The sequence below is a fragment of the Chiloscyllium plagiosum genome, unplaced genomic scaffold (assembly GCF_037043375.1).
Source record: "Chiloscyllium plagiosum isolate Xiang-an unplaced genomic scaffold, Cpla_swu_hap1 HiC_scaffold_24, whole genome shotgun sequence".
Classification (NCBI taxonomy): domain Eukaryota; kingdom Metazoa; phylum Chordata; class Chondrichthyes; order Orectolobiformes; family Hemiscylliidae; genus Chiloscyllium; species Chiloscyllium plagiosum.
Window position 1 is genome coordinate 56,372,733 of NW_028270162.1, and position 16,196 is coordinate 56,388,928.

The 16,196-nt window shown below is 48.6% G+C and overlaps 1 protein-coding gene across 1 annotated transcript in view; it reads left to right on the top strand.

Annotated features, from left to right (window-relative positions):
- The window catches only part of depdc5 (DEP domain containing 5, GATOR1 subcomplex subunit), a 257,419-nt gene extending 249,219 nt beyond the window's left edge, over positions 1-8,200 (top strand). The window contains exons 35-36 of the mRNA XM_088000284.1: positions 2,399-2,481; positions 6,419-8,200. Coding sequence (XP_087856410.1) covers positions 2,399-2,481; positions 6,419-6,714 — 379 coding nt within the window. The 3' untranslated portion in view covers positions 6,715-8,200. The remainder of the gene's footprint in view (positions 1-2,398; positions 2,482-6,418) is intronic.
- Positions 8,201-16,196: the final 7,996 nt, after the last annotated feature.

The following is a 16,196-nucleotide window of genomic DNA, read 5'->3' on the forward strand; positions in this document are numbered from 1 at the left end:
TAACAGGACCTTGATCAGATGGGCTGTGGAGTGGTAGATGGGGTTTAATTTAGATAAATAGGAGGTGTTGCATTTTGGAAAGGCAAATCAGGGCAGCACTTATACACTTCATAGTCGCGTCCTAGAGACTATTCCTGAACAAAGAGACCTTGGAGTGCAGGTTCATAGCTCCTTGAAAGTGGAGTCGCAGGTAGATAGGATATTGAAGAAGGCGTTTGGTATGCTTTCCTTTATTGGTCAGAGTCTTGAGTACAGGACATTGGTTAGGCCACTTTTGGGATATTGCACTCAATTCTGGTCTCCTTCCTATCGGAAAGATGTTGTGAAACTTGAAAGGGTTCAGAAAAGATTTACAAGGATGTTGCCAGGGTTGGAGGATTTGAGCTACAGGGAGAGGCTAAACAGGCTGGGGCTGTTTTCCCTGGAGCGTCGGAGGCTGAGGGGTGACCTTATAGTGGTTTATAAAATTATGAGGGGCATGGATAGGATAAATAGGTGGGTGGCACAGTGGTTAGCACTGCTGCCTCACAGCGCCAGAGACCCGGGTTCAATTCCCGCCTCAGGCGACTGACTGTGTGGAGTTTGCACATTCTCCCCGTGTCTGCGTGGGTTTCCTCCGGGTGCTCCGGTTTCCTCCCACAGTCCAAAGATGTGCAGGGTCAGGTGAATTGGCCATACTAAATTGCCCGTAGTGTTAGGTAAGGGGTAAATGTACGGGCATGGGTGGGTTACGCTTCGGCGGGTCGGTGTGGACTTGTTGGGCCGAAGGGCCTGTTTCCACACTGTAATGTAATCTAATCTAAAAAAAAATAGGCAAAGTCTTTTCCCTGGGGTAGGGGAGTCCAGAACTAAAGGGCATAGGTTTAGGGTGAGAGGGGAAAGATATAAAAGGGACCTAAGAACATAGAACAATACAGCACAGAACAGGCCCTTCGGCCCACGATGTTGTGCCGAACATTTGCCCTAGCTTAAGCACCCATCCATGTACCTATCCAATTGCCGCTTAAAGGTCACCAAAGATTCTGACTCTACCACTCCCACAGGCAGCGCATTCCATGCCCCCACCACTCTCTGGATAAAGAACCCACCCCTGACATCTCCCCTATACCTTCCACCCTTCACCTTAAATTTATGTCCCCTTGTAACACCTTCCACCCTTCACCTTAAATTTATGTCCCCTTGTAACACTCTGTTGTACCCGGGGAAAAGGCTTCTGACTGTCTACTCTATCTATTCCTCTGATCATCTTATAAACCTCTATCAAGTCACCCCTCATCCTTCGCCGTTCCAACGAGAAAAGGCCTAGCACTCTCAACCTATCCTTGTACGACCTATTCTCCATTCCAGGCAACATCCTGGTAAATCTCCTCTGCACCCTCTCCAAAACTTCCACATCTTTCCTAAAGTGAGGCGACCAGAACTGCACATAATACTCCAAATGTGGCCTAACCAAAGTCCTGTACAGTTGTAACATCACTCCACGACTCTTGAATTCAATCCCTCTGCTAATGAACGCTAATACACCATAGGCCTTCTTACAAGCTCTATCCACCTGAGTGGCAACTTTCAAAGATCTATGAACATAGACCCCAAGATCCCTCTGCTCCTCCACCTTACTAAGAACCCTACCGTTAACCCTGTATTCCGCATTCTTATTTGTCTTTCCAAAATGGACAACCTCACACTTGGCAGGGTTGAACTCCATCTGCCACTCCTCAGCCCAGCTCTGCATCATATCTAAGTCCCTTTGCAGCCGACAACAGCCCTCCTCACTATCCACAACTCCACCAATCTTCGTATCATCTGCAAATTTACTGACCCACCCTTCAACTCCCTCTTCCAAGTCATTAATAAAAATTACAAACAGCAGAGGACCCAGAACTGATCCCTGCGGAACTCCACTTGTAACCGGGCTCCAGGCTGAATATTTACCATCTACCACCACTCTCTGACTTCGACCAGTTAGCCAGTTTTCTATCCAATTGGCCAAACGTCCCTCTATCCCATGCCTCCTGACTTTGCCGCATAAGCCTACCATGGGGAACCTTATCAAATGCCTTACTAAAATCCATGTATAACTAAAGGGTAACTTTTTCACACAGAGGGTGGTGTGTGTATGGAATGAGCTGCCAGAGGAAGTGGTGGAGGCTGGTACAATTACAGCATTTAAAAGGCATCTGGATGGGTATATGAATAGGAAGGGTTTAGAGGGATATGGGCCAAGCGCTGGCAAATCGGATTAGATTAGGTTAGGATATCTGGTCGGCATGGACGAGTTGGACCAAAAGGTCTGTTTCTGTGTTCTGTGTCTCTGTACATTGGAATAGTCTGGCTGCCAAAATGACCAGGATTTCTGCTTGGATTTACCTTTGTTTTAAAACTTCTCTCTCTGCCACAGGTTTGGTTTTGTCCAAGACAAGTACACTGCCTCAGCCTTTAACTTCCCTGCAGAGAACAAGCCACAGTATATTCATGTCACAGGTGAGTCGCAGCTGTGGGGGATCCAAGCTCGGTATCTTCACATGGCTCTCAGGGTGACTATGTAAGGGTCCAGAGCTGAAAATGTGTTGCTGGAAAAGCGCAGCAGGTCAGGCAGCATCCAAGGAACAGGAGAATCGACGTTTCGGACATAAGCCCTTCTTCAGGAATGAGGAAAGTTTGTCCAGCAGGCTAAGATAAAAGGTAGGGAGGAGGGACTTGGGGGAAGGGTGTCGGAAATGTGATAGGTGGAAAGAGGTCAAGGTGAGGGTGATAGGTCAGACTGGGGTGGGGGCGGAGAGGTCGGGAAGAAGATTGCAGGTTAGGAAGGCGGTGCTGAATTCGATGGATTTGACTGAGACAGGGTGGGGGGAGGGGAAATGAGGAAACTGGTGAAATCCGAGTTCAACCCTTGTGGTTGGAGGGTTCCTAGGCGGAAGACGAGGCGTTCTTCCTCCAACCGTCATTTTGTTGTGGTCTGACGATGGAGGAGTCCAAAGACCTGCATATCCTTGGTGGAGTGGGAGGGGGAATTGAAATGTTGAGCCACAGGGTGGTTAGGTTGGTTGGTCCGGGTGTCCCAGAGGTGTTCTCTGAAACGCTCCGCAAGTAGCCGGCCTGTCTCCCCAATATAGAGGAGGCCACATCGGGTGCAGAGGATGCAATAGATGATGTGTGTGGAGGTGCAGGTGAATCTGTGGTGGATATGGAAGTTTCCTTTGGGGCCTTGGAGGGAGGTGTGGGCGCAAGTCTTGCACCTCCTGCGGTTGCAGGGGAAGGTGCCAGGAGTGGAGGTTGGGTTGGTGGGGGGTGTGGATCTGACGAGGGAGTCACGGAGGGAGTGGTCTTTACGGAATGCTGATAGGGGAGGGAAGGGAAATATATCCTTGGTGGTGGGGTCCGTTTGGAGGTGGCGGAAATGACGGCGGATGATGCGTTGTACATGGAGATTGGTGGGGTGGTAGGTGAGGACCAGTGGAGTTCTGTCCTGGTCACCTCCCTCCAAGGCCCCAAAGGAAACTTCCATATCCGCCACAGATTCACCTGCACCTCCACACACATCATCTAGAGCATCCTCTGCACCCGATGTGGCCTCCTCTATATTGGGGAGACAGGCCGGCTACTTGCGGAGCGTTTCAGAGAACACCTCTGGGACGCCCGGACCAACCAACCCAACCACCCTGTGGCTCAACATTTCAATTCCCCCTCCCACTCCACCAAGGATATGCAGGTCTTTGGACTCCTCCATCGCCAGACCACAACAACACGACGGTTGGAGGAAGAGCGCCTCGTCTTCCGCCTAGGAACCCTCCAACCACAAGGGATGAACTCGGATTTCACCAGTTTCCTCATTTCCCCTCCCCCCACCCTGTCTCAGTCAAATCCATCGAATTCAGCACCGCCTTCCTAACCTGCAATCTTCTTCCCGACCTCTCCGCCCCCACCCCAGTCTGACCTATCACCCTCACCTTGACCTCTTTCCACCTATCACATTTCCGATGCCCCTCCCCCAAATCCCTCCTCCCTACCTTTTATCTTAGCCTGCTGGACAAACTTTCCTCATTCCTGAAGAAGGGCTTATGCCCGAAACGTCGATTCTCCTGTTCCCTGGATGCTGCCTGACCTGCTGCGCTTTTCCAGCAACACATTTTCGGCTCTGATCTCCAGCATCTGCAGACCTCACTTTCTCCTATGTAAGGGTCCAGTTCACCAGGGAATATTATTATGGATCAGACCAAACCCCCCACAAAACATATCAAGGAAGTAGCCTGGACTCGAGATGAAGGAACCGAGGCCACTCTGGCTGAGTTTGCAGATGATACAAAAGATCGGTGGAGGGGCAGGTAACATTGAGGAGGCGGGGAGGCTGCAGAAGGATTTGGACAGGTAAGGAGAGTGGGCAAAGAAGTGGAAGATAGAGTACAATGTGGGAAAGGGTGAGGTCATGCACTTTGGTAGGAAGAATAGACACATGGATTATTTTCTAAATGGGGAGAAGATTCAGAAGTCTGAAGTGCAAAGAGACTTGGGAGTTGTAGCCCAAAGTTCTCTCAAGGGAAACTTGCAGGTTGAGCCAGTAGTTAGGAAGGCAAATGCAATGATGGCATTTATTTTGAGAGGACTTGAATATAAAAGCAGGGATGTACCTCTGAGGCTCTATAAAGCTCTGGTCCACATTTGGAATATTGTGCACAGCTTTGGGCCCCATATCTCAGTAAGGGTGTGTTGGCCCTGGAGTGTGTTCAGAGGAGGTTCATGAGAATGGTCCTAGGAACGAAAAGCTTAAGATATGAGGAATGTTTGAGGACTCTGGGTTTATACTCGATGGATGGGAGGCGGGGGGGGGGGGGGGGGGGGGGGGGGGGAATCTAATTGCAACATACAGAATACTGAATGGCCTGGACAGAGTGGATGTTGGGAAGATGTTTCCATTGACTAGGAGAGACTAGGACCTGAGGGTACAGCCTGAGAGTAAAGGACAATTGAGATAAGGAGAAACATCTTCAGCCCGAGAGTGGTGAATATATGGAATTCATTGCCACAGAGGGCTGTGGGGGTCAGGTCATTGAATATAGTTAAGACTAAGATAGATAGGTTCTTGATTGTCAAGGGGATCAAGGGTTACGGGGAGAAAGGAGGAGAATGAGGTTGAAAAACTTAGCACCCATGATTGAATGGTGGAGCAAGCTCGATGGGCTGAATGACCTAATTTCTGCTCCTGTATCTTATGGTGTATCATTTATTTAAAGGCAAGAGTAAGGAGCTGTGTTCCAGATGTGATTCGATTGGTCAAGCTACTAGGCTTCAAGCAAAGCCCACTTTATTCTTACACCACAGTTAAAATACAAGCAAACAAAAAAGAAGAGTTCGCATAACTTTACCTCTATCGGGACACTTAACAAAATAACATATCATTTAACTGCTGCTTATCAACTGTTCCAATAGAGCAGCATCCCATAAACACAGTCTTGGCACAGGCAAATTCAGCAAAACAGTTTTCCTTCACTTGCTGTCTCCAGTCCAGGAGAAGGAACACTGACAGAATAAATCTAGCAGCAGAGAGAGAGCTCAAGCTTTTTGCAACAGCAGAGCGAGACAGCTGTATCTAGCAGCTTCAACTCCAAAAACCCCAACTTCACCACTGAAAGCAAAACTAAAGCCCTGGCTCTGAGAGAGCCTGACTCCACCCACTCGCGCTTCTTTGGTCTAATTTTTTTAAAAACCGCAAAGCTGTTGTTTTGCTTTGCGTGGAGCAGACGTCGAAAGCACCATTTTCCCACCCTCTGTTCAAGAGAGCAAGGACAGAACAAATCCCACCTCAAATCAAATTCCATCACAGTCTGCTTTCTTGCCCGTCTAGAGGCTCTCCTCCTGTCACTCACATACACAAGCTGCATCATCTCAGTATTTACTGTTCTCCATTTGGGTATTTTCAGAATTGAAGAGCTTTATTCCATCAAAAGTAACTTTTTTTTTTCTTAATCCTCTGTTTGTTTTTCCTCCCAGTTATATTCTCCTTTCTTTGTCTCCAGCTGAGAGCATTGACCCCACTGTCCCTGACGTATTGCTGAAATTATTACAGGAGAAAGTGAGGTCTGCAGATGCTGGAGATCAGAGATGGAAATGTGTTACTGGAAAAGCGCAGCAGGTCAGGCAGCGTCTAGGGAACAGGAGAATCGACGTTTCGGGCATTAGCCCTTCTTCAGGAGATTGGACCGAAGAGTCTGTTTCCATGACTCACCTCTGCTGTTTGAGAGAAAATGGGGGCAGTGCTTGAGGGCTCATAATGTGACAAATTCCCAAAGAAAACTGTAGTAGAGATTTGTTCACTGTGTCAGGGTGAAGGTATAGGCAATAATTTCTCCCTGGCGTGGCGATGTCGCGGTCTGCACAGCCAGCCTGTTGATGCCTTCTCACTAGGTTTCTCTGCTTGTCCCAGGTACAGTCTTCCTTCAGTTGCCGTACTCAAAACGCAAGTTCCCAAGCGGCCAACAGAGACGGCGAAGGAACTCCACCAGCTCCAGCACCCAGAGCCTCTTCGGTGAGGAGAGAATCGGCTACAACTGGGCCTACAACACCATGCTCACCAAAACCTGGCGATCCAGTGCCACTGGCGATGAGAAATTCGCCGACCGGCTGCTCAAGGACTTTAGCGACTTCTGCTCCAACAAGGACAACCGTCTGGTCAGCTTCTGGGAGAGCTGCCTGGAGAAGATGCACTCCAGTGCACCCTGAGAAGGGGAGAGCCGGAATACGCCAGCTGGGAATGCCCGGGAATTCTGGGATATCCAGCTGTGGCACCACTTCCACTTACCCATCGCCCATTGGAATACATTCAGCAACCAGTGAAAAGCAGCGACAGCTTTGAAAGGAATCGTTGGAGAACTTCCGAGAGGAAGGAGCTGCGACTCCTCCACTATCCCACAAATCTCTGGGTGAACAAACTGCTCTCTCAAAACGACCCGGCCTGCTTGCTTTGCTCTGGCCTCATTTCCAAGCTTGGTTGCAGAAGCTCATCAAAACAACAGCTCCCTGCACTGCCTTTTGCAGTTGACTGTGCTGAGAGGTCGTGCTTGGATAATGACACACTTGGCACTCTGAATCGAGTGTTTGTTGAAGCTGTTGTATGTGGAATAGTTTCCGTTTGCAAGAAAACTGAAGCAATGGCACAATGCATCATGGGAAGGCGGATGTTCCAATGGGATTTGGAAATGGGAACTTGGCCAAAGGTGGTCTTGTATAAACTTGTCTGGGGTTGGTGTTGAACGGCACAGTGCTGACCATGAGGACTATAGACAGTGACCACCCTCTGAATTGTGACGCAGCTCCAGAACGTGACCCCTTCAGGCACTTGTACACACTGCCGACCAGAATCACAAGCTCTTTCCTTCACCGTCTCCTCTGAGTGTTTTGTTTGTATTTCCCACTGTTTTGGCCTCCCCTTTTAAGCACACCTAACCCTGGGGGCGTGTATTCGTCATTAGTTTGGAATTGGCTTCAGGAAGGACAAGAATCCTCTGAGGATTCTGCCGCGGGAGAGGAAGGGAGGATCCAGAGATGAGGTTAATTGAATCTCAATCACTTTGATTAAACGGGCCCTAAAAATGAACACTCGAGTTTCAGTCTGTTTATATAATTTGCCCGATGTTTGTCTGCATTCCTCGGTCATCGGGGTTACGTGAACAGGTAAGCAAGGCACAGAAACCATGCACTGGTATCCATGGCCTGGTCCTGAGTGTATGACATCAGTCCAACCTTGCGCAGAGCCCCTTGACAGTGGTAGACCCCATCACTGCCACAGGGCTCACTTCATGCATCTTGGATACATTGTTCTGTAGAGACCGTGTCGTCAGTAAGTGGATAATGCCCAAGTGTCAGGGGTAGACCTGGCTCAATATTTATTCATCATGTTTTCCACATGAAATGGCAGAGTATCTCATTGCAATCCCTGTACCCAGAGATTATGGAAGGTTGTAAAGATGATGCAATCCTGTTGATTTCTCTTGCCGAGGCAGTAACTGAGCTGTGAGCACCAGAGTGCCCGCTTAGTGAGTGACTGCTTAGCTGTTGATCAGTATGAATTAGGCCATTGCCTCCACTCAGAGTGGTCCTGACCTTATCAGTGCACTTCACCGATGGATCTAAAGAGAAGCAGACACCAAGGACACATCCTGAGCTTGATCTTCAAAATTTTATATTTGCGAATAAAAGAAAAACAAAAAAAAACAAAACTTCATTTGTCTAATTTTTGCAATTCTATCTCGAACAATTGAGTTGAACAATTGAATGACCACAAAAGATTTTGCAAATCTAACAAGTACACTGTCAATCTCCATAAAACCAGAAGATACAGGAACAGAACGTGCACATGCACACACTCTCAGACACACACACACACACGTGCAAGCACACACATGCACAGACAGACACAGTGCATTGAGTACAGGAGTTGGGAGATCATGTTGCGGCTGTACAGGACATTGGTTAGGCCGCTTTTGGAATATTGTCTGCAATTCTGGTCTCCTTCCTATTGGAAGGATGTTGTGAAAAAAAGATTTACAAGGACGTTTCCAGGGTTGGAGGATTTGAGCTATAGGGAGAGGCTGAACAGGCTGGGGCTGTTTTCCCTGGAGTGCCGGAGGCTGAGGGGTGACCTTATAGAGGTTTACAAAATTATGAGGGGCATGGATAGGATAAATAGACAAAGTCTTTTCCCTGGGCTCGGGGAGTCCAGAACTAGAGGGCATAGATTTAGGGTGAGAGAGGAAAGATATAAAAGAGACCTAAGGGGCAACTTTTTCACGCAGAGGGTGGTACGTGTATGGAATGAGCTGCCAGAGGATGTGGTGGAGTCTGATACAATTGCAACATTTAAGAGGCATTTGGATGGGTATATGAATAGGAAGGGTTTGGAGGGATATGGGCCGGGTGCTGGCAGGTGGGACTAGATTGGGTTGGGATATCTGGTCGGCATGGACGGGTTGGACCGAAGGGTCTGTTTCCATGCTATACATCTCTATGACTCTGTTTGGGGACTTGTCTACTGAGGTATTTTGGGCTGAGGTTAGAAACAGGAAAGGAGAGGTCACCCTCTTGGGAGTTTTCTATAGGCCTGCAAATAGTTCCAGAGATGTAGAGGAAAGGATAGCAAAGATGATTCTCAGTAGGTTAGTTGTTATGGGGGACTTTAACTTTCCAAATATTGACTGGGAATACTATAGTTGTACTTTAGATGGGTCAGCTTTTGACCAGTGTGTGCAGGATGGTTTCCTGACACAGTATGTAGACAAGCCAACAAGGGGCGAGGCCACATTGGATTTGGTACTGGGTAATGTCCCCGGCCAGGTGTTAAATTTGGAATTAGGTGAGCACTTTGGTGATAGTGACCATAATTCGGTTACGTTTACTTTCGCGATGGAAAGGGATGGGTATATACCGCATGGCAAGAGCTATAGCTGGGGCAAAGGCAATTAGGATGCGATTAGGCGAGATTTAGGATGCATAGGAAGGGGAAGGAAACTGCAGGGGAAAGGCACAACTGAAATGTGGAGCTTGTTCAAGGAACAGCTACTGCATGTCCTTGATACGTATGTACCTGTCAGGCAGGGAGGAAGTTGTTGAGTGAGGGAACCGTGGTTTATTAAAGAAGTTGAATCTCTTGTCAAGAGGAAGAAGGAGGCTTCTGTTAGGATGAAATGTGAAGGCTCAGTTAGAGCGCTTGAGAGATACAGGTTAGCCAGGAAGGACCTAAAGAGAGAGTTAAGGAGAGCCAGGAGGGGACATGAGAAGTCGTTAGCAGATAGGATCAAGGAAAACCCTTTCTATAGGTATATCAGGAATAAAGGAATGGCTCAAGAAAGATTAGGGCCAATCAAGGACAGTAGTGGGAAGCTGTGCGTGGAGTCAGAGGAGATAGGGGAAGCGCTAAATATTTTTCATTCACACTGGAAAAAGCCAATGTTATCAAGGAGAATACTGAGATCCAGGCTACTAGACCAGACAGGATTGAGGTTCATAAGGAGGAGGGGTTAGCAATTCTGGAAAGGGTGAAAATAGATAAGTCCCCTGGGCCGGATGGGATTTATCCTGGGATTCTCTGGGAAGCCAGGGAGGAGATTGCAGAGCCTTTGGCTTTGATCTTTGTGTCGTCATTGTCTACAGGAATACAGTGAAATGTGTACAATGTTACTGCCACACTAGGTACCATCTTAGGTACAAAGCACAAATCTTAGCTGCGAAAATAGGTTAGGTACAAAATAGAGAAATAAAGAGAAAAACTAAAAGTTCTACATTTCAGTTCTTTGTGGTATAATTAGGAAGATAAAGAAATAAAGTTAGAAGATAAATGTTACAGTCCTTCTATAGCCCGTCGTCTCCCCACGCTGTGGTCTCAGTCTCCCAACATGCTACCCGAGTTCACCGAAATAAGACTTCCTTTCCATATCCACCCTGCCAAGACCCACAGGATCCTCTCTGTCTCAGTCAATTTATATACATGATTTGCATGTGAACATAGGAGGTTTGGTTAGGAGACAACACCAAAATTGGAGGTGTAGTGGACAGCGAAGAAGGTTACCTCAGAGTGCAATGGGATCTTGATCAGATGGGCCAGTGGGCTGAGGAGTGGTGGATTTAGATAAATGTGAGGTGCTGCATTTTGGAAAAGCAAATCAGGTCAGGACTTATATACTTAATGGGAAGGTCCTGGGGAATGTTGCTGAACAAAGATACCTCATAGTTCCTTGAAAGTGGAGTCACAAGAAGAAAGGATAGTGAAAAGGCGTTTGGTATGCTTGCCTTTATTGGTCAGAGCATTGAGTACAGGAGTTGGGAGGTCATGTTGCGGCTGTACAGGACATTGGTTAGGCCACTGTTGGAATACTATGTTCAATTCTGGTTTCCCTCCTATCGGAAGAATGTTGTTAAATACCTTTGATCCCAACATCTAAGTCCTTCATATTAATTATGAGGGGTTGGGGTCCCCTGACCTGGAGCACAGCGCTCAGTAGGTCTCACTAATCTGAAAAAGACCCATTTATGCCCATCCACTCTAATGTGACCTCATCCAAATCTAGAGATTTTTGCATTCTTTTTTCTGCGGGGACGTGGGCATCGCTGATTAGATCAGCATTCATTGTCCATCCCTAGTTGCCCTTGAGAAGCTGGTGCTGAGCTGCCTTCCTGAACCACTGCAGTCCATGTGCTGAAGGATGTCCCACAATGCCCTTGGGGAGGGAATTCTGGGATTTGGACCCAGTGACAGTGAAGGAACAGAGATAGATTTCCAAGGCAGGATGGTGAGTGACTCGGATGGGAACTTGCAGGTGATGGTGTTCCCATGTACCTGCTGGCCTTGTCCTTCTAGTTGGAAGTTGGTTTGGAAGGTGCTGTCTGAGGATCTTTGGTGAATGTCTGAAATGCATCTTGTAGACAGTACACACTGCTGCTACTGAGCGTCGGTGGTGGAGGGAGTGGATGCTTGAGGTTGTGGTGTCAATCAAGGAGCTGGTTTGTCCTGGATGGTGTGAAATCTCTTGAGTGTTGTTGGAGCAGCCCCCAGCTCGGCAAGTGGGGAGTATTGCACCACACTCGGGACTTGTGCCTTGTAGATGGTGGACAGGCTTTGAGGAGTCAGGAGGTGAGTTACTCACTGCAGTATTTCTAGTTTCTGAGCTATATTTGTAACCACTGCACTTATATTTGTCATATAATCTCTTTCAATTTCTGGTTACTTATAACCTCAGGATATTGATAAATTAGGCAGGTCAATTCTCTCAGGAGCTCGCCTTGTTAAGACCCTAGAATGAAGTCCCTCATGAGCTGGGCACTTGCCGAACACACAGAACTCCAACAAGTTGCTAAGAATCACTTCATCGATAATTGTAATCCTCTTGTGTTCCTCCCTCACCTCTATTTCTGGATCTGCAGCTATTTCTGGGCAGTCGCATCCACTATAGTGAATACTAGTGTGAAATACTTGATTAGATTAGATTCCTTACAGTGTGGAAACAGGCCCTTTGGCCCAACCAGTCCACACCAACTCTCTGAAGAGTAACCCACCCAAAACCATTTCCCTCCTAACACTAACACTATGGGCAATTTAGCATGGCCAATTCACCTGACCTGCACATCTTTGTGATTTTGGGAGGAAACCGGAGCAAACCCACGCAGCCAGTCGCCCGAGGCTGGAATTGAACCTGGGACCCTGGTGCTATGAGGCGGCAGTGCTAACCACTGTGCCACCCTAATTTGTCTCCTATCTTCTTTTCATTTCTCATTCCCCAGACTCACTTTCTATGTATAATCATACAACATGGAAACAGACCCTTCGGTCCAACCCGTCCATGCCGACCCGATATCCTAACCTAATCTAGTCCCATTTGTCAGCACCCGGCCCATATCCCTCCAAACCCTTCCTATTCATATACCCATCCAGATGCCTTTTAAATGTTGTAATTGTACCAGCCTCCACCACTTCCTCTGGCAGCTCATTCCATACACATACCACCCTCTGCGTGAAAACGTTGCCCCTTAGGTCCCTTTTATATCTTTCCCCTCTCACCCTAAACCTATGCCCTCTAGTTCTGGACTCCCCTACCTTGGGAAAAATACTTTGCCTATTTACCCTATCCATTCCCCTCATAATTTTGTAAACCTCTATAAGGTCACCCCTCAGCCTCCGACGCTCCAGGGAAAACAGCCCCAGCCTGTTCAGCCTCTCCTTACAGCACAAACCCTCCAACCCTGGCAACATCCTTGTAAATCTTTGTAATCAACATCTTTATAACCAATAGTCATTGTGTTCACTGTTTTCTCTTTAAAATATCTGTTGAAACACTCACTATCTGTTTTTTATATTCTCTCATGACCTATCCTCACTCCAATCTGGTACTATTCTCCTGTCCTCATCTTTCCTCTTATTTAAGTTTAAGATACTAATCTCAGGTGCACTTTCCTCTCCCTCAAACATCCTAGAACAAGCTCAGCATTATAGTATAAAGGTAAAGTTGTCTTTGTACTACCCCACTAAATACACCCAGGTACCTCACCCATGAGATAGAGGCTCACATTCTGCACTGTCCTGTTAAATATTGCCTGGCAGCAACAGCATTACAGGGTACAAGACAAGATGCAGAGTAAAGCTGCCGCTAATATGTCCCTTCAAATATGCCAGGGGTTTGGTTTAGCTGGAGGCTACCGTGTCCTCAACACTTTCCCATCATACATTGCCAGCTCAGGTAAGTATGGTGTTAGAAAATGATGTCCTATACACAGTTCAACCAAGCTTTCTCAGTGTTGGGAGTCAGATACAGAGTAAAGCTTTCTCTACACTTTCCCCATCAAACACTCCCTGATAGGTTCAACATGGGGTTTAGTACAGAATAAAGCTCCCTCGACACTGTCCCCAATAAACACTCCCTGGAAATGTACAGCGCAGGGTTAGATAAAGAGTAAAGCTCCCTCTACACTGTCCCCATCAAACATCCCCTGGATGGGTACAACATGGGGTTTAATACAAAGTAAAGCTCCCTCTACAATGTCCCCATCAAACACTCCCTGGATGGGTACAACATGGGGTTTAATACAGTATAAGACCCGAATCCTCTACATTCTGTCGTCATGTTTCCAGGACAGGTTCAGTCCCAGTAAACACTCTCAGATCAGATACAGCACCAGATTGTTACATCCCTTGTTATATTATAACGGCCCTTCTACAATCAGATATCAAATATTCCCATTGCAGGCACAGAGCAACTTTTAGAGACAGACAAGGCAAGGGAATATATGATGGATGATCTAATCCTGGAAAGCACCATAGACCACAGGGACCTTGGTGCGCATGTACACTGATCTCTTAAGGTATCAGGACTGGGAGATAAAGTGGTTAAGAAGTCGCATATGGGACACTTATCTTTATTAGCCGAGGTACAGAGTTTAAGAGCAGGGAAGTGATCCTGTGAACTGTATAACACATGTCTCAGGCCACAGCTGGAGTACTGTGTGATGTTCTGGAGTCCACATTATCAGAGGGATGTGATAGCACAGGAGGGAATGCAGAGGGAGCTTTACCAGGATGTTGCTCTGGGCTGGAGAGTTTCAGTGATGGAGAGAGATTGGTCAGACTGGGATTGTTTTCCTTCGAGCAGAGGAGATTGAGAGAGAAAAATTATAAGGGGAATGGATATGGTAGACAGGAAGAAACCTTTGGTGGAGGGATCCGTGACCAAGGGGCATTGGTTTAGAGTAAGGGGTAAGAGGTTCAGAGGAGACGTGGAGAAGTCTTTTCACTCACAGGGTGATGGGAATCTGGAACTCACGAGGAGAAAGTGGGGACGGCAGATTCTGAAGATCAGAGTCGAGTGTGCGGTGCTGAAACGGGCGGTCAGGCTGCATCTGAGGAGTAGGAGCATTCCTGATGAAGGGCTTATGCTCAAAACGCCAACTCTCCTGCTCCTCAGATGCTGCCTGACCGGCTGTGCTTTTCCAGCACCACACTCTCGACTCTGGAACTCACTGTAAGGGTGATAAAGACAGGAACCCTCATAATATTTCAGAGGTATTTCGATGCGCACTTGCAATGCCAAGACATACAAGGCCACGGTGCAAAGTCCATTACAATAGTTAGGTGGTGGTTTTTGACCAGCACTGATGTATGGGCCAAATGACCTTTTCCTGTGCTGTAGACCTCTGTGACTATACGGAAAAGATTTCTCTCTGTACTGTGCCATCAAACACTCCCAAAGGCTGACTACATCAGCAGTAAGATACTGAAATTAGTTGTTGTGTTTAAAATGGTGTATCAATGATTTCTGTTGGACGACCCTGGTTGAGTTGCTGGTTGTTTTAAAGCAAGGATTGAGGTCGGTGCTGTCGATAACTGTCTCTGCTTTGCTGCAGCTGCCAAATCAGGAAGGATTTTTTTTTCACCTTGAGTAGGGTGGGGTTGGTCTGAGTGGGGGGGTGTTTGCTCTGGGTAGGGAGTTTGCTCTGAATGGGGAGGTTTGTCTGAGTGGGGGGAGTTTGCTCTGGGTGGGGGAGGTTTGTCTGAGTAGGGGGAGTTTGCTCTGGGTGGGGGAGGTTTGTCTGAGTGGGGGGAGTTTGCTCTGGGTGGGGGAGGTTTGTCTGAGTGGGGGGAGTTTGCTCTGGGTGGGGGAGGTTTGTCTGAGTAGGGGGGAGTTTGCTCTGGGTGGGGGAAGTTTGTCTGAGTGGGGGGAGTTTGCTCTGGGTGGGGGAGGTTTGTCTGAGTAGGGGGGAGTTTGCTCTGGGTGGGGGAGGTTTGTCTGAGTAGGGGGGAGTTTGCTCTGGGTGGGGGAGGTTTGTCTGAGTAGGGGGGAGTTTGCTCTGGGTGGGGGAGGTTTGTCTGAGTAGGGGGGAGTTTGCTCTGGGTGGGGGAGGTTTGTCTGAGTAGGGGGGTTTGCTCTGGTTGGGGGAGGTTTGTCTGAGTAGGGGGGAGTTTGCTCTGGGTGGGGGAGGTTTGTCTGAGTAGGGGGGAGTTTGCTCTGGGTGGGGGAGGTTTGTCTGAGTAGGGGGGAGTTTGCTCTGGGTGGGGGAGGTTTGTCTGAGTAGGGGGGTTTGCTCTGGGTGGGGGGGGTGGTCTGAGTGGGGAAGGTTTACTCTGGGTGGGGGGGGTGGTCTGAGTGGGGGAGGTTTGCTCTGGATGGGGGGGGTGGTCTGAGTGGGGAGGTTTGCTCTGGGTGGGGGGGGTGGTCTGAGTGGGGAGGTTTGCTCTGGGTGGGGGGGGTGGTCTGAGTGGGGAGGTTTGCTCTGGGTGGGGGGGGGTGGTCTGAGTGGGGGAGGTTTGCTCTGGGTGGGGGGGGTGGTCTGAGTGGGGGAGGGTTGCTGTGGGTGGGGGAGTTTGCTCTGAGTGGGGAAGTTGGTCTGAGTGGGGGGAGTTTGCTCTGGGTGGGGGAGGTTGGTCAGAGTAGGGGAAGTTTGCTCTGGGTGGGGGAGGTTGGTCAGAGTGGGGGGAGTTTGCTCTGGGTGGGGGAGGTTGGTCAGAGTGGGGGGAGTTTGCTCTGGGTGGGGGGGTTGGTCTGAGTGGGGGAGGGTTGGTCTGAGTGGGGGGGAGTTTGCTCTGGGAGGGGGGGGTGGTCTGAGTGGGGGTGGGGGGGGGGGGGGGGTTGGTCTGAGTGGGGGGGTTGGTCTGGGTGACCCAGGGTCAGGCTGAGGTTGGCCCAGGCCTCTGGAGAGTTTTGGGTGGGGTGGGGTCTCTGCCT